We start from the raw sequence: 18999 nt of genomic DNA on the forward strand, positions 1-18999 counted from the left end.
ATGACTTTATTCTCATCAATGTATTTTTATTATTAAATTATTATACATGTATTATTTATTCAAATAGTCTGAGATTTTGAGAATAAAGTCCTAAATTTAGAACTTTTTTTCCTCGTACATTTACGACTTTATTCTCATAAATGTACGACTTTATTCTAGTAAATTTACAACATATTAAATGATCATATTAAATGGATGGCCTTGGCCACCCCACTGGCCATCTAGAGTTGTAGACAATTCAGGTATCAACTTATTACCACCCCTGTGTGAGTAATGGTCTCACCTTGGCCACCCTAATGAAAAATGTCTGGCCCCGCCACGGAACACAACGACTGGATCAATGCAATAATGTACATATCTTGTGCCAATAAAACATGCTGCTTCGTATGGCAGCCATTCCAGGAAGACGGATCTTCCGTTCATCCGACAAACTCACAGCAAACAACACATCACTGGAAAGCCCAGAATGTCCCCGAACAGCAAAATATTTTATTCCTGTACAGTGCCTTGCATTTGAAATACGGCTGTGAATGGCTTGTCCCTTAAAGAGGACAAAAAACGTATTGCTGAGTCTCAAAAGATATAAAGTACTGTACTAATTCAGCATTCAACAAAAAACATGCTAACATTTTTGTAGTACGACTACAAAAAAATGGCAACGTGGACAACATGACTGACATAACATTTGGTTACAATTTAGGAACTATGCATGTTTTACAAGGGAGTCGTTTATTATTTAAAATCTTAATAATAGCGGTAATTAATGATCAAGGCTTTGAATGTCTTCAGTGGACTTCCTCACCTCATCTGCTGCTAGCTTCCGCTGACAAGGACCACTGTTTAGTAGTATTTGTACAGCAAAGGCTACATATGATTCATTATTTTCATCTGGATATTGGTTTGAAAATATACGCACCTTTTTATACAATATTTAGTTATTGTTATAACACTTGCGAGTTTTCAATCAGGCAAATGATTGGACACCTTTGAAGTCAGACAGTATACCTGTGGCTCATTGAGGCTGATTATTTTATATACTTTGGTGGGATAAGTACACTGGATATATGTCACACTCGATTAACTACTACAAGTTATATTGTAACAAATTCTACCCAAAAGTTACAATTATAATCACATTAGCTGGTCACCACAAAATTCTTTTTTGTACTTTTTACTGACGCCCAGTGGAGACTCGGGGTAGTGATGCATTGTACTCACCACGCCTAGTCATGTTGGAACCTTCCCCTTTTTGACAGTTTCTGGAGGAATGTGAGTGGCACCCTGATGACATCATTCACAACTTAGCATTAATAATTACAAGCGTCTATCAAGAGCGCGCTGCCGTTGTATTGTCTGTCAATGTCATGTTGTAGAACGCCGTCTCCTCCAGAGACCACATGGGACTAGTGACACGGTGCGTGCAATCTGGAAGTAGCAATTAAAGTGCACTGTGGTCATAAAGGGATGGTCTGCAGCAATACTGATGTTTAAATGCCATGAAAGAAATAACCCACCTTTACAATACCCACAGCAGCCTGCACGGATGATATAAAGAAGGATGGATTCATTCTGTTTATCTGTTTAGCTCCAACTCTGAGCCAATTACGGTGTCGCAATGCTATGGCAACACCACAAACAAATCACATACAATATATCTTTTTTTAATATCTAATCCAGTGGTTATAAAACAGAGCACAGGCTTTATTTATAAACATGGAGATCTATTCAACAGACAGGACGTGTAAAAACAAACAGGGTAACACTGACGATATTCATGAATCTTAGTATTTGGGTTCTGCATGTCCTCATTATGCAAGGATTTCTCCTGTGATAAACAGCTACCTTCCTTTGTGACATTGTTTTCAGTAGTAGCCACAGTGCAAACGTCTGTTGATAAAAATAAAAATAAAAGTTGTTTTTCACAAAGTATTTTCAGTATGTGAAAGGAGGCGGAATCCGTAGCTCACAATGCATTTCTTCAGCCAACCATTCCTTACCTTTCTTTTAAAAAGACACCAAACAAAGAGCTTTAAGTTACGGCATCTGACACTCAAATCTCTCTTGTGAACATTCAGTAAAAACAAGCATTCAACATTGGGAATAAATAACAGCATTCTTTCAGTGCAAAACAACAAAAACAGCACAAAGTGAATGAAAACAAAAAGTATGAACTGGTCAGTTGATGAACACAGCATCACCTACTATGTCCTTTCAGTACCGTCCAATGAATCAGCGTGAAGACAACTACACATTTACCTGCAGAGACTATGAACGTGCAAACAAACATCATCTGCAAAGGGTTGAAAACAAATGTTGAGGACTTTGAAAATCTTGGGACCACACCAGCAGATGCAAACAAGGCCATCGGGTTGTTTCAGACAGACAACAACACGGGTGTGCATCAGACAGAGTGCAGTAAAGACGTTCCATGGGGGCTCTTTGGTGATAGCCCCAACTTGTACATGTGTTTGGTGGTCATGGTGATCCTCTGTGGCCCAACAGATTAGGCACTTGTGATAGTTAGAAGTTGGGGAATGTTTTATGGCACTGTGTGTGTGTGTGTGTGTGTGTGTGTGTGTGTGTGTGAACTATGTCTGGGCCAGCTGAAGTTCCTCCAGTCCGTGTTTTCCCATGTGATATCTGGCCAAGTCTTTCCTGGTCACCAGTCCAACCACCTGTGGAAGATGGAAAACTAAGTCCAAACACATCAAAAATGATCAATAACACACAAAAACAAGCTAGGTTCATTATAATGGGAACTGAAGAGGAATAAATCAGGGCCTCACAACACAAGCCTCCACCAAGGTAAATAAAAAAAATATACAGTATTCCCTCGTTTACTGTGGTTAATCGGTTCCAGACCTGACCATGAAAAGTGAATTTCCACTGAATAAAATTCCTTTATTTATATTGTTTATATATTTATATTCCTTTATTAATGGAATATCTTCACAGTCAGAGCATAGAAAATGTGTTTTCTACCTTTTAAATACAGTTTTTAACATTAATAGAGCCCTCTAGACATAAAATAACACCCCTATTGTCAGCTTTACACTGATATTGCCCTGTATAGTAGACATAATAAGAGTAAATAAGACATACTTTATATAAGACTCGTGCTCCTGTGTGTTGCAGTAAATGCGAGTAGGGGGTGGACAGGAAGTGACGTCAGGCTTTTATGCCAGTATTAAGGCAGCACCAGTAGCCTGCGTTAGGGATTATTGTGCCTGTTGTGAGATCATTCAAACCTGTTGTTTCGGTGAGACTCTGCTTTGTGTGTCTCACCGAAAATTACTGACACCTAGTGACCAGTGTAGAATACTACATATCATCGCAATGTCTTTGGATGAGTCTTGTGGATACCTTCTATTTGTATTTTACGTCCTTTAGCCATTTTTATTCTTGAAAATGACTAAATTTGGCAAAAAAATTTAACATTTGCTTACAAATGCAATTTTTTTGACAAATAATAGGCCGTATCCAACTACCAAACAGCATGACTAATGAATAAATAAATATTTGAAAAAACAATGCTGCAAAATTCAAAGCTGGAAATGACGAGGGATGACTATGTTTGTTTGTTGATGGGACAATGTTCCCTTCCAGTTCGATAGGATTAAGTAATGTGCATTACACCAAGGTTGCCAACTGAAAGAAAACACTTTATGGGTGATTGAATCTGTTTCAAAAATGAACATCTTCAGGATACTTCCTTTATTTAAAATGTAATGTTGTCTTCCATGACCCAAACACCTCCAGAAAGTTTTTAAAAATTCACCAAGTTATGCTGGTAGAAAAGAAATATGAAAACAAACTCTACTCTACTTTATAAGAACCAAGAGTGCATCCTTACCCTGTTCTCATCATCCACCACCACCAGGTGCCTGAGGCCGAGCGCTCTGACCAGCTTAAACACACGAGGAAGAGATGTTTCCTGCAAACAAACCACATCTTTTTAAATCCCACTTAATTTATACCACCGACAACAATAAATACACAAGCCACGCAATACGCAGTGCTGTGTATTACCTGCGGAACGGTGTAGGGTGTTGGGTTCATAAACTCAGAGAGGTCCATCATACACTCCCGCTCATCCTGGGAGACGTGGATGCTTTGAATGGGGGGGAAGCGCGGGTAGGCGTCCCGAAAGTCCTTCAGCTGGAGCTTCCTCTGGGTCAGCCGCGAGCGGGCTAGCTCCACAAACACCTGCAAGTCATCGGATTGCGCATAATGCTGGTGCCGGTGTAAAATACGTTCTCAGCAGCCCAAGCTGTCACTGACCTTGTGCTTGAGCAGAACAATAAGCTGGGAGCGAAGAATGAGGCCACAGAGCTTTGCTGGCTGAACAGAAGAAATCAAAAAGGAATTCATGTTGAGTATCAGCAGTCACTGTGCGTGTCACGTGTCAGCTTGAGCAAGGACTTTTTTTGTGTGTAACTGTGAATTTGCGTATTGATTCTCCTTGAATAAAAGTAAAAAACCAAAACAATTTCAAAGCAAATGTAAAGCAAGGCAATGTTATGTACAGTGGAATCCCTCCCAGGAGGTTGCTTGACTTTTCATCTGTTCACTTTTCAAAAGGAAATAACGCAACTTCAATTCATTCAGTTCCAGTGGCTGTCGCATCACTTTTAAATATTGTGATGTTTTAAGTACCATAAACATCCAAGTACCAGTAAACATCCAATCACTGTTAGTATGCAAATGACCAAGAACGCAGCGCTGTGGTGTCACGTTTCAAAACAGAGCAGCGCAGCACCGCCACGGAGATGAGTGATGAGGGGAGCAGTCTTGCGCTGTTTCTGGCCGAGTTTTCAGTTCAGTCCTATAGTGACTGAACTGTCAAACACAAAGAACAGAAGTGCAGCCGTTGAGTAGAGTACCTCTTCACTGGTCGCTCCTTGCACCACCACAGGGAAACCATTGTGATTGGTCGACGTGTTGCTAAGGGTGTCAACAATAGTTCCCACCTTCTCTACCTTGTTCAAACAGGTGACGGGAGAGCTCATCACTTCTCTAGATACGAGGGATGAGGAGGGGAGGGATAATGAGAGTTCAGAAATTGCCAGGCTGAAGATAGCATGGTTGTCTCCAGTTCAGGAAGACAAAGTTACCTGGCTGTTAGCCAGTGTGAGGTGGCGGGAGCTTCCCAGTGCAGGAAGGGAATGCTCTGCAGCTTAATGTGGATGTCGTACAGGCCCTGAAGCATGAAAACGTGGAAAATGATCATATTCTTACAGGAAATTGAGCAGCATTTGTCCACTGTTGCTCCTTTACTCACCTCCACAAAGTAGTCTCCTACGATCTTTGCTGTCATCAGGACCAGCATGATGGGGAGGCCGTAGGTGACGTTTCCGGTAGCCTCCACCATGATGACAGTCAAACTGAGAGTCATCCTCACAATGCCCCCTGTGAACACCACAACAGACTCGTTCACTTACTCCATGAGGATGAACTGTGGAATAAAAGCATCAGGAGGATGTGGAAGATCTGAGTGTGGCTTCTAGTTCCATTAGATTCAATAGACTTACCTAACTGAGCTGCAGCTCCAATCAAGGCATATTTACCAGGGTCAGCCCAGATCTAAACAAACAGAAAGAGATACAGTGGGGTCTGACATCGAATCAGAAGTTTTTAAGAAAATGTATACAGTGGAACCTTGGTTTTCACTGAAATTTATTGCAAAAAATACATCTCTGTTTTGCTACACCGTTCTGATTATTGTCCAGCCAAATAGTGCTCAAACAAAGCATCCAGGCGTTGGTAAATCAGCCACTTTGGACAATGCACAGTGGTGCCTTTAGAGCTGTGACACTATAGACAGATTCCGGCCAGGGAATCCTTGAATAATTTTTATTATGTATGTGTGCTTGGTTTATTTGTTCTTAGAACCCACACAAAACCATGAAAAACTCAATTTCTGTCTCTTCTTTTACTCTTAATAAGAATCTGTGCACTCTGGCGTTCAAGTGCACTGCGTAAGTCTGAGTGTTAATATTATGCCTACAAAAAAACACTGCAAGTGCCAGAACTTTGATAAAGAATGCTAGAAGAACTATGAAATTCAAGGAAGATCATGTAGCAAAGTATCAAGGTCGTGTCCGTTACAACAGGGTGAGCCATAAGCTTCAATACATAGGAAAATGCATAATGTATATATTTTTTATGTTTCAGATACCCTCTGGGCATCTGACGGCCACAGTGTGTCAGGTGACGATACAAGACATAAATCATTTCAAGGAACGTATCACCAACGCAATTACAAGCATAACCGAACTGTGCTAATGCCACTTCATCAAGTCAACATCAAAAACACATTAATGTTTTTGAAACAATGGTAATCATATAGAGCACATTACATAAATAAAAAAAGTTGTCCATCACGAATGAATATTTTTCCTATGTATGGAAACTTATGGCCCACCCTGTATATTATTGTAATGTGAAGGTAGTAACCTTTAACACAGATTGAGTTTAAGGGGGGCACATTACAGAAATAGAAAGGTAAAAAGTGATGTTAAATGTACATTATCCATTTAGTTTGTCAGTTATATGTATTTCACATAGTGGATATCATTATTCTTTATAAAATGTGTTTTTGTTCATATTTCTGGGTGTCTGGAACAGATTAATTGGATTTACATGGTTTCATTGCCGTTTTCGTCAGACATTTTGGAGAAGATTAATGGCGAAAACCCGGGTTCCACTGTACATCGGTAGCTGGAGACCTACCGATCCAGAGGCCGAGATGGCAGCCAGCAGAATTCCACACAGTCGTCCCCAAGCTGCTCCTATGAGCAGAGACGGGATGAAGACCCCGGCGGACACGGTGAGGCCGTACGTCCAACAGGCCAGGAAGAAATATGTGAGCGTGAACATGCCCAATGTCAAAGGGTTGTAGGACCCTTTAAAGACAGACAATGACACTGACACTTCTTTATCACATATACAGTATAATTATACAACATACAGTGAAATGTGGGGTTATTTTTTGCTGGTACTCTAACAAGGGGACTCTAGCACACTTGCTTTACCTGGCTGGTTGTGGAAGAGACTACGGACACTTCTCTCTGGAGTGTTGAAGAAGGCTGTTGCCATGGAATTATACTCCCCATCTGCACAGAACAACTGCAGGCACACACAGGAAATATGAGAAGACTAAAATGGTGGATACTCAACAGCTTCGCTCTATCTGTGCTTCATCCACCCTTACAAGCTGCACGCACATGACACAGTGTTTGCGCTGTCATTTGATCACATGAATTGGAACTGTTCAGCCAGAGCTTTATTGCACAGTTTAAATGTACCATTTTTCACCTGGCTGGCTGACACAAAGTGCAACCATCCAGATGACAAATACACAAGCTGATGTATTTGTTTACTTCCTGAAAGGGTCAAGGGGACTCCAGGGAAGCATTAAACAAACAGCAAGAGAATACAGTTGCTGGGGAAAAAAAGATTTACGAGAATAACTGCATTCCTATTTATACAGATGTCCGAATTGAATCCAGTAGATCACTGCTATATCCCCCGCATGCCTATTTTTGACACTGATATCAAGTTTAGGCTATGCTTATGGCACTATGCCTACCTCAATCATGGAGCAGTTACATGTGGAACACACAATGGAACTGCACCACAGTGACTAAGCCGGTATCAAAATAAACACTCACACACTATCATGCTAATACACATGCAATAAACAGTACTATTTTATACTTATGACCCGCAAGGTATGCTGAGTAACTTCCTGTTGGGGAAGTGTACACTTGGGCTTTCCAGCAGGCCTTGCGGGTTATAAATTAGTACAAAATTGTATTGTTTTGCATGTATATAGTGTGTAACCATCTATTCCGATACCCGCATAGTCCGTATGGTACAGTGAGTAAGGGCATAAATGTGAAGCTGATTTACTTCATATAAAGAACACCTCCTCAAGCAAGCTTAAGCTTCCAACTATTTCCTGGTCAAAGTTTAACCAATGTAGGACAAATAAGATGAGTTTTCTACTACTAAAAGGCCTAATTATGGGTATTATAAGCACAGAATGGCAGATTTTTCCCACAAATGAACACAAATTCTGTAAATATTCTGAGCTGCAAATGCTGGATGGCAAGTACTCCGCTCTGCGGTGTGTGTGTGTGTGTGTGCGTGCACCTGCAGAGGGTACTCCTCCGTGTGCTCGGGCCCGAGAGGCTGACAGTCGTTGGAGAAGTAAATCATGGTGAATGACACTGTCGCGGTCACGGCGGCAACCAACATGGCCTCCATCACTTGCAGACAAGGCCGATGGACATACCTGATGCACACGCACAAGATGACGCGGTGTAATGAGTGGACCCTCGTTCGTCAGCCTCGAGAAAATGTTGACAAGCTTTGCTAAATGTGGCTTTTGAAGTGCTTTTGATTATGAAGTGTGACAGAGATGTAAAGAAGTTCTTCCCAGGCAGCATTTAAAGCTACTAATATATTTATGCTTGTGGGGCAAATAATAATCAACCAAATAAGGTAAATGCACCCATTACTTCATTAAATTAGCTCTTCAATATTATGCACACTATGGTTGCACTGGTCTGCATTATTATGCAGACATTATTGTTGCATCTCTTCATATTTGTTGTCATCTAAACTGGAAAACGCTTGACGTGAGTCGACGGTAATCTCAATGCCTTGCGTGAGTGACAGAATGATTGCACCTGTTCTCACACAGACTATTTTTAAACACTTATCACAGGTTGCCAGGTAACTGACAAGTCCATTAAGTGTGTTCGAAGAACGGGAAAATCCCCGCTTTACTGTTGTAACACAAAACAATAATTGTGAATGCCTCATCTGACCTTTTGCTCTCGACCCACGCAACACGATCCAAAAATGTGTTTTATACTTGCAGGGATTTGTCTCCTCCTTACCTGATCCTGAAGATGGTGAGCCAGTAGTTGAGAACGTTGAATAGAGCCCCCAGCAGCCCGCCTGCGAGGGAAAATGACGAGTATGAAATATAAAAGGCCAAACTGACACGCGACAAGGTTGTTTGAAAAAGTTCACTGTAGTCCAGTGGGTGTCAATAGTGCGGCTCAGGGGCCATTCACAGCCCACAGCTTGTTTTTTTTTTTTTTTTTTTTTTATCAAAATGGCTCGCAGCATCCTTTGACAATTCAAGTTCGGATACCTCTGCTGTAGTAGAACTAGAGTGTTGACATTTCCAGGAACAAATATTTTACCTATAGCTCCCATGGCGATGAACAAGGGGATTTCATAGAGGTAATAGGCCACGCTCTGAGAAAAGGACAAAAATCGCACGTCATCATTGCTATTCATTCAACATAAACACCGTGTTATTTTTGACATTTATGTCCTTACTTCATTCTCAAAGCGTCCAAAGTTGATGAGACCAGGGTTGGAAAGGTCACCTGGGTTGTTGTGATAGATACTCAGAAAGAAATTCAAGGTGAAGGTAGAGATCATGGAGGCGAAAAACTGCAGAGTAACAAATGTAACGATATATATCATATCACATCATAAATAAAGCAGTCCCGGCAAAGATCAGTTCATAATATTATTCACATTTTTACAGATATAAAAAATGACATGCACTCACTGCATTACTGCTGACATTCATGTGATTGTGTGCATTTCTATTGTGCAAGGTGGCAACGGGGTTAATCACTGGTAAGGGAGGTACATTAATAATACGACACGCCTACTGCAGAGTGTACCCGTGCATGAGCAAGCATAGCGTGGGCTTTGTCTTTGTGGATTTGTTGAGTCGTCGTGGCTATATGCCATTATGTATGGTGGCGAGAGGAAGAATTTCATTGTGTACATAACACATCCAGGTTGGGAGCTTGTGCTTGTGTGTGTGTGTGTGCGCGCGTGCTCGTGCATGGAAACTTTGGACTTATATTTATCTTTCCATTCATTGTAAAAAGCACAAACTGATGAATCCACCCAGTTACGTGAGGTTGGAATTTATATGTGCATGAATGAGACAGAATGTGCCATTTGCATTCTGCCTGTCAGTTCCTTTGACAGCCACCAATGACAAGAAAAAAAATGTCATTTGCAGGCACACCAGAATGTAATGTGTTCTTGCTGAGCACGTGTGTCATCTATCCTCATCAAAAGAAGTGGGCAAGTTTTTGCATACATTTTGCGTTGAAAAGACGTCATGATGTGACTTACTATCCTCCATGTCAACATCTGGTTCCAGAAAGAAGCTCCTTCTTCTAGGGAGAAGAGAACTCCACCTGTTGAACCAAGAATGAAAAACCTATAAATCAAATTATCACTACCATATTTTGCAGACAAAAAGTCACACTTTTTTTTTTTTTTTTTTCCATAGTTTGGCAGGTCCTGCGACTTACATATCAAAATATATGTACAGTAATCCCTCGTTTATTGTGGTTAATTGGTTCCAGATCCAACCTTGATAAGTGAATTTCCGTGAACTATGGTTCAATATTAATAAATTGAATATTTTCATACTTGGACCACAGAAAACCTCTTTACCTGTTTTTTTTTAAACATTATTAGAACTCTTTAGACATGAAACACCCCCCTATGGTCACCTTTACATAATAAGAGAAAACAAGACATATAAAGACATAAATAAGACAAAATAAAGACTCACATTAGCACTGAGAGACCGTATTCAAAACATCACAAAACACCATGATTTATTATTCAATGTAGTTTTGAAAAACCATGACAGAGTGAAGCCACGAAGGTCAAAGCGCAAAGTGGCAAGAGATTACTGACGAATTTAATATACAATGTTTTTAAATGTTCATTCATACTGCCTGTCATGAACCAAGGAGTGAACACTACCGTTGACAGCGGCGAGAGGGCGCTCTAGGGTAGCAACACCTAGCGACACCGAGGATGAAAAATTCAATGAATCCGCAGATGTGGAATGAGATCAGGAGCTTGGTGAACTTGCTTGCAACTGATGAAAATGTTCTGGTTGTCATTGTTTTTCATTGGGCTATTAAATCCACCAAAATGACAAACGGATGGAACTGGCTGTTGATACAGACTTCCCGTACATCCTGGTGAGATGGAATTCAATCGTGTTTCTCACCTTCTTTAACAAATTTCTGGCACTTGCAACTTTATTTTGCCCCGTGACGGGTTATTTACCAGTCACACTCAGTAAAAAATGCAGTGCACGTAAGATGCACTCCATGCAGGGCATTTATTATCTATTTGTGACGCATTTCAGTCGCACAGGAAACATTTATGTCAGGTGAGTCACAGGCTCTACCACGACACGGTCCTCATACTTCTCATATCAGTGCCAACCGCAGCTGCCTGACAGTATAAAAGCAGTGTGTACTTTAATACGCTGCTTTAATCTTGAATCTTAATGGCACAAATGAAAGTGTCATTACTCCTTTATGGACAAATGTCCTTCTGTGAATTTCCTGTCAACCTTCTCTCTTGAACGGTGGTTCAACTGGTTCTCATGAAACAGCACTGAGCTCTGAGGCTACGTAGCACCGCTTAAGTGCACTCTGGAAAGCTGATTTTACCAACTGGTGCTCCGAAGGCAGCAGAGACTCCAGCAGCAGCTCCGGCAGAAACAAAGTCTCTTTTTTCTGTGTCTCTCCGGAAGTACTCAAAGATCTGCAAGGGCACAAACACGAGATATAATAATCTTCTCAACAAAATCACGACATGTAACACACACACACACACACACCTTGAAGTCTCTTTTTAAAGAGGTGCTCCTGCCCTGGGAGACCCCTGCAGCTACGACTGCACCAGAATGGATCATTGGACCTTCCTACAGGATTGTGGGTAAACAAGGAGACACATAATTGCATTATGAATCCATACATATGCATCACACCTTGCCTGAATTGCTTTGATTTGATTTGATGACCGGAATGAGAGGGCCATGTGACTAACAGTATAAATACAGTCATCTCTCGTTTATCGCTGTTGATTGTTTCAAGACCCGACCGCACAAAGTGCATTTTTGCCAAGTAGGATTCAATATTAATAAATGGAATATTTTCATAGTTGGAGCATAGAAAACCTGTTTATGACCTTCAAAAAAGTTTTTTTTTACATTATTAAAGCCCTATAAACATGAAATAACACCCCTATAGTCACTTTTATACTTGTATTACCTAATATAGTAGACAATAAAACATAATCTGCCGTACATAGACGTATACTCCAACAGTACTGCTAGCTTTGTTTACATGACATTGTGCAACGCCTCTGCACAAGCTACGGCATCTCTGAAGTTACACAAGAGATGGCTGCCACTTTAAACACAGCAATACTGTACACAAGCTAGGTAGTTGGCCTCCAATTTATTTATCCTAAACCTAAGAATGGGTTTGAAACTGAGTGAGGAAGGAGGACAAAATAAGCAGGAAAAAACGAACCACTTCCCCACTAATGAATAGTGTGCCATTGTCAACCACAAACAGCTACTGTTTAATAATGAATTTTTGAGTGATATTCCAACCGCGATCTAGCTGTAGACGACTGTAGAATGTTTCTTACCTTTCCAACAGCAAGTCCACCCACCACAGAGCAGATAACACCACACACTTTCACCACCAGGGTCTGACAAATACAATCAGGTTATCCCACCGACTCTCTCTCTCTGTGTGTGTGTGTGTGTGTGTGTGTGTGTGTGTATGTATGTATGTATGTATGCATACCTTAAGTCGAACCACCCTAGGAATCTTGACTCCATTCAGGTAACATTTTATTTGAGGAATACCACTTCCTGCTGCTATAGGCTGAATAGAAATGTTAAAAGCTCACATCACTACAGTATATGCATATATATATATATATATATGCATATATATATATATATATATATATATATATATATATATATATATATATATATATATATATATATATATATATATATATATATATATATATATATGTCAGTCTTACCTCAAAAAAAGCAACTATAATGGCCCCCACCATGACAAAGGTGGAGTTAAGGACAGCCCAAAGGATGAGAGAGATGGACAGGCCGCCCACCTCTGTAAACCTTTCTATATCTGAGCATCACATGTCAAGGAAAGCTGGTCTTTCGACTGAGGTACATCATTACAATGTTTAACTTTAAAACAAGTGGCTTATCATAATGTGAGTACCAGGATACTTTCTTTGACAACTTGGTATTTGAGTCCAGCCAGCTGCTCCACCACAATGTCAATGAAACAGGCAATGAGGCCTGTCAAAAAGCCAATCAGGCCGCAGACCACCCAGCGACTGATCTCCAAGCAGCGAAAACCCTTCAAGAGTAAGAACAAGCGATATAGGAAAATGATTATTGGAACATACGCTCACACTGACACTTACTGGGTACACCTGACCCAACACAAGTGTAGTATTCAAAATCCAATTTACAGATTTTGTATTAGATGGACTAATAAAAACAAAGACAAATTAAAAGGTGCCCCCTACTGGTGAAAAATAATTTTACATTACTGTGACATTCCACAGCCTAGAATCCCAAAGTGGGGTACGTGCACCCCCAGGGGTACGCCAATTGGAAGAGGACGTAAAATTAAAAACAATTAGAGCCTAACACTGAATTACGAGCGCGCCAAAATGCCTCACGGCGCAATGGAGAACGGAACCAAAAGTGGGAAGGATGGATGGAAGGAAAACAATGTTGTTCATTGCTCTGTGGGCATCACATAAAGAAATAAGTAAGTTTGACGATTATTTTGTACATTAATAGTGTTTAATCTCATAGATTTGATATTGGCATATTGGTGTTCCAATCCCCGCACGTTGCAGCGGTGAAAACCTGTCACTATGGGTGGGGCTTTACCTTGGTTGTTTGTATTTTTGCACTTCAGATACTGCTTTATTGTGATTGTTAAGCTTTCCCCTTCAATGCAGACTTAAAGCATATCCATCGTCAGTGGACAAAAAAAAGGGATGCTCAAATTCAAACAGAAGAATGCCAACACCAAACTGGAATAAATGATATGTAGGATGTTTATTTAGTTAATTATCAGTGCTCATGTGAAACTTTAGCAAAATGTGAGCATGTAAAATACACAATTGTGACCCAAAATTACTATTAAATTCATACCAATTAATTATGTTCAATATTTGTAAAAGATATGTTGGATGATTATGTATCTATTAATTAGTGCTCATGTGAAACGTTAATTGTGACCCAAAATTACTATTAAATTCATACCAATGAACTATGTTCAATATTTCAATTGAATTAATATCAAAAGGTGTGTGTTTTTTAAGTGCGCAGGAGTAGGGGGTGCATGGCTTCAGGTCAAATGTCTGAAGGCGTACGCCACAGTTCTACCGGGTGACATGCCTCAGGTAGTAGATTGCTTGTCTCCCGACCTGACAGTTGCTGGTTTGAGCCTCTGTCCTTGTGTAATCGTTCAACATATTTATTCATTTCAACGATCATTTTTACATTTTTACATTCCAACGTTTCAAATTCCGCAGTTTTTTTTTTTTGCCTGCCAACTACTCCCACATTCGTGAACTGCTTCAAACCATTGTAACATCAAAATGCTTAGCTCATTCAGGACATGTAGTCTATCTATGAGGACTTTTCTCAAAATTCCCCACATTTCCCATTTCACGTAACATTCTGCCTATTCTGTGCACGGTGGCATGGCTCGGGTCATCGAGTGCTCGTATCCCAACCTGACGGTTGCTGGTTCAGTCCTACACGCACAATTTCTACTGAAATTGCTTTATCCAGTTTGATTGTGCTGGTGGAGCCGTAGCTGAAGAGACCAGTGAACATACCAACAATGGGCTTTCCATCTCACTCACCATGTGACTCATCCGCCTCTCTTCTTCCAAAAACAACTGGTTCTCAATGTTATCGTAGTCGAGACTCTGAAACGCACACAAAATAAAACAAATAAATGTTTAAGTGTGCAGATAATTTTCCAAGGTCCAAAACATCATCAAACATTAAAATGAGATGGTCAATCTGCTATAGGAAGACCCATACTGATATTAGAAGCTCATACCGATTCTGCTCCTCATTGTTTTGTTTTTTTTTACCTCATATTTGAGTGACAGTAGCTTCTCATTATGAGGGATTTCTTTGGGACGCCCCCGCACAGACTCCTGCAAGGAAAAACAAAACACGACACAAGTCATCACAACACAATACACCACGGAGTGACATCAGCAGCCACCAAAGTGGACAGAAAAGCAATAATGCCGTTATTATGTCATGGGATCTTACACAAAAACTAATTACATTGTTGTGATGTACTCCCAATGGTGCACATACAGCGTGTGGATGGTACCCGGAAGCCCTCAACCTCTTTGCTGCTTGGCAGACATAATAACCAAATTGTGCTGCCAATTATGCATTTTATATTGTGATATATAATATTACGCAAGTATCGTTACTTATCTACACTTCCCCCTCAATAAAAACCTTACCCCTAAGAGACTCCTGGTACTCTGGCAGACAGCCATCAGCAAATCTGGGCCGCCACCTGATGGATTTGGCGCTACCCATACGTCCCTTGCTCATAAACACACTATAATGGGACTGTCTGTGAATGTAGCATATCGTTACAGCTCTGTACAGCAGGTGGCGGTATGTATTGTAACTCCTCTTCTGAACACACCTCACATGCACCTGGTCTGCCAGAAAATGAGACGACAGAGCAAGAGGGCATCAGCTCTATTTAGCCAGTAATCAGAGTCATTTTCAAAAAAAGCGACTGGAGACAAATCTAGTGAAGAGACTTTTGGAGACCATGACATGAAGGCACGCATCGCTCTTCTCAACGAGCACCGGGTGCTCCTGCCCTAACGCAGCTAAAAACACTCACAGGTTGCTTCATCTTGTTTGTGACATAAAAACACTTCCAACACATAATTGTTTTGTTTTTCCCGCTTTATATTCACTTTTTGTCTCTCCTGCAATTACAATACACTTGTAACCTCCTCTATGCAGGCAAGTATGATATTGTAGCGACCCAGATGTTTTAGGTAGACTTGGTGATGCCCGACTGTTTTGTGGCTGTGAAGGCGTCAGGTGGAGTGAGGAGGACAGATGCAATGCATGTGTGGAGGTAGCTACATTTGCTGATATTCTTGGATACGTACTATGGATTGACTTGCGCTGGTATCAGAACTTGTTCTGGACCGGATCAGCCCCACCCCAGTCATTATGTCACAACCACACTTTCTTTTGTTGAGTAATTAAACACTATGTACTGTAGTATAATGGCTGTGACGTAAACTAAGTGAATGCCTCAGGCCTCGGGGCAGTCATATGACCCTCAATGCGGCCTGCAGCAGTAAAAACCCTCCTCATGGCTATAAATTAGCAGGGTATTGTACCACCGGATTCAAATAAAACAACACAGGCCTCAGGAAAATGTCATTGAAAGTATTATAGCTCCTTCAACCTAATCTCGAACTGCACCAGCCCTTAATGGACAAAGTATTTTTCCTAAATGAAGTGACTTTGTCCTCGTACCGCATTCACAAATACGCACAGCCATTGAGAAGACTTCACATCGGTACATTAGTGCCACAAGCTTGCAAAATTCCTGACCCGATTTAATGTTTCTAAACACGTGACCAGAACGGATTCTGAATCATGTGTTTGGCGTGGGGTGGGGTGGGGTGTGGAGAGGTTAACTAAAGCCAGCTTGGTACTGACTGGACTGTAAACATCATTTGAAGACAGAATGGCATTTTACCTCATCTGACGTTATCTCCTCTTCCAGATCCGCCGTGCTCAATCTGCTTATTTGAAATACAGCTCCTCCACCAGACGGCTAAAGGGCACAGACATCAGGAATACAAGCGTTGAACAATTTGCTCATCACAAAAACACCTTGGCATTCGATTAAAAGACACCTGTGGCAATCATACAGCATTACCACTACACACCTTTTTTTTCATCTGCAGTAATTAAAGTCTAAATAACACAAAATGCACAGCTACAAAATTGACTAGAAAAAGGTTTTCCATTGCCATAACAAGAGTTGAGCGTGCTTCCACCTTTAGTCAGTGTGATGCGTGTGACAATAATAGCACTGGTGACTGGTGGAAGTCTGCCTTATTTTCCAGTCTTTCTCCATGAAGTGGAAGAGCTGACTGCAGTAAATGTGGCAGATGATCAAGCTTTAATAATTAAGTGGCAGTAAACAACTCATTTGATGATTAATTAATTTGAGTAATAATCTGGAGGGAAATGAAAAAAGTTAATGTTGATTTTATTATCACAGTAAAATAAACAAATAATAAAGACCGTGTTATCACACCCGAGCATATTCATGGATTTATTTTCTCTGCTTTTAAGTGTATTGTTTATTTGTTTTTTTAAATGGTAACTTTACTAGAAAATGGTCTGAAGGTGAGGAGAAAAAAAAGTGCTGCAGCTATGAATCTAGCAGAGGCCGCTGTCTCGCATGTCAACTCAATATTCTCCAGCAGGAAGATGCTTTGACAAGACATGATGTGTAACTGTATGTTTTGTATGTGCATTTACTGCATACTGTATGCCTTTAATTGTTTTTCCATGTATTAAACTGCATTAAAATGTGTTTAAAAGCTGCAAGAGGCATATTGTAACGTTTAATCAACAATTTGCATTTTTACAGCTTTTTATGTGTGCAACCACTATTTACAGGGGGTTTTTTTGGGGGGGGGGGTATCTAGTGTATTACGGATGGATTCACTGTTAAGAATTGATCAACTGTGTGGAAATGAGTGTGCTTTAATCACATCTCGAAACAATGGCGGCACAATGGAGTGTAATTCTTGGGTTCAACCAGCAGAGGCGCTGCTGAGCCACAACATGACATTGGGATGCTGAGCAACATCCACGCAGACCTCCACTACGATTGATATGCTCAATAGAATTTAAACAGAATTTGTGGACATTCAGAGAGGAAACAATATGTTAAAAGACAATTGACAGCTGAGTAGTTCAGCGTTTCACAGCAAATATTAGCGTTTTCCCGTCTTATGACTGATGTATTTTACCATGTATTCAAAACTCATTACCTACTAACTAGTTAGCTCAACAACCAATATATCATATGATGAATATTCGGGTGCAAACACATGAGCAAATGATGGCTATTTTGCGTTATAGAAAACGACACAATTTAAGCTCTATGTGTTAAGAAAAATCACATCATTTTTGTACTGCGAGAGTAACCAGCTGTTAGCAAGCATGCTAGCCCTACCTCTCTGGAGTGTCGCCGCTTCTCAGAGCCGTTTAGCAGCGGCGTCCCTTCGCCAGCTGCACCGGACTCATCGGCTCTGCTCGACCACGACACTTTCTTTGTGATGTTGGCCATGGTGGCCCACCGGTACCTCCAAAAGGTGTTGTTTTAGCTCATGAATTGTAATGACTATCGGCTGACTAGTGCCATTTCCCCTCAGTTCCCCATGATCATTCCTGTAACTCGTGACACTTTAGTAAGTAAGGGAAGCGTGCCAGTCCAAAAATGCCCGTTAATCGCAATGGATGCTGGGACTTGTAGTTTCTCTGGGAGTCAATTTTGCATTCAACTTTGTGTGGTCTGTATGGAAGTCTGCGAGTCGTTTAAAGTTACGTATAATTTATTATAAATGATTATTTATTGATTTATAATTTATTCTTAAGATTTGTGATAGTAAGTTTTAACTGTTTGCACAAAAAAACACAAAAATCAAAATGCCCATTTTTTCAGTGCCATTTAGTGTTTTTCGTGGATTATTACGATAACTCCAATGTCATTCATTCACCATCAAGTCTTATCGATAATACAAAAATGACACTCTGATATTTAAAAAAAACAACAGTAAAACTACAATTGTCAACTGGGTGTACACAGGATAAATCTGAGCTGAAAAATTTAACTCTAAAATCTGAAAAAAGTCCAGACCCTTGAGAAACTTCATTCCATGTGCATTAACACAACTACAGCATATGTTTTTTGTTTTGTCTTTTTAAAAAGCGAGTACAGTGGACACAAACGGTTACCTTAGAGC

The 18999-nt window shown here is 40.5% G+C and overlaps 1 protein-coding gene across 2 annotated transcripts; it reads right to left on the minus strand.

Moving 5' to 3' along the window:
- Positions 1-1645: 1645 nt before the first annotated feature.
- Positions 1646-18612, minus strand: clcn7 (chloride channel 7). 2 transcript variants are annotated; one of them, XM_054760416.1, is made up of 25 exons: positions 18210-18612; positions 16713-16790; positions 15046-15111; positions 14809-14874; positions 13145-13277; positions 12931-13040; positions 12681-12761; positions 12520-12582; positions 11702-11785; positions 11532-11625; positions 10183-10247; positions 9361-9477; positions 9222-9276; positions 8910-8970; positions 8158-8299; positions 7035-7128; positions 6733-6905; positions 5532-5583; positions 5282-5409; positions 5115-5200; positions 4884-5016; positions 4282-4341; positions 4030-4206; positions 3854-3934; positions 1646-2675 (listed from the first exon to the last, which is right to left on the minus strand). In XM_054760416.1, exons 1-25 carry the CDS (start codon positions 18321-18323, stop codon positions 2589-2591), a joined length of 2400 nt encoding a protein of 799 aa, XP_054616391.1. In that variant the 5' UTR covers positions 18324-18612; the 3' UTR covers positions 1646-2588. The 2 variants fall into 2 exon arrangements, with proteins under 2 accessions (XP_054616391.1, XP_054616392.1); XM_054760417.1 differs by lacking the exon at positions 12520-12582.
- Between the last annotated feature and the right edge of the window lie 387 nt (positions 18613-18999).

The sequence above is a fragment of the Dunckerocampus dactyliophorus genome, chromosome 18 (assembly GCF_027744805.1).
Source record: "Dunckerocampus dactyliophorus isolate RoL2022-P2 chromosome 18, RoL_Ddac_1.1, whole genome shotgun sequence".
Lineage (NCBI taxonomy): Eukaryota > Metazoa > Chordata > Actinopteri > Syngnathiformes > Syngnathidae > Dunckerocampus > Dunckerocampus dactyliophorus.

Bases quoted from the DNA above. Each gene is read 5' to 3' on its own strand.
- clcn7 (XM_054760416.1), bottom strand. From the start codon at position 18,323: ATGGCCAACATCACAAAGAAAGTGTCGTGGTCGAGCAGAGCCGATGAG. The intron at 16,791-18,209 runs GTAGGGCTAGCA...TGTGCCCTTTAG, and splicing joins AGCGGCGACACTCCAGAGAG to CCGTCTGGTGGAGGAGCTGT. The intron at 5,410-5,531 runs GTAAGTCTATTG...TGGTGTTCACAG, and splicing joins TGGAGCTGCAGCTCAGTTAG to GGGGCATTGTGAGGATGACT.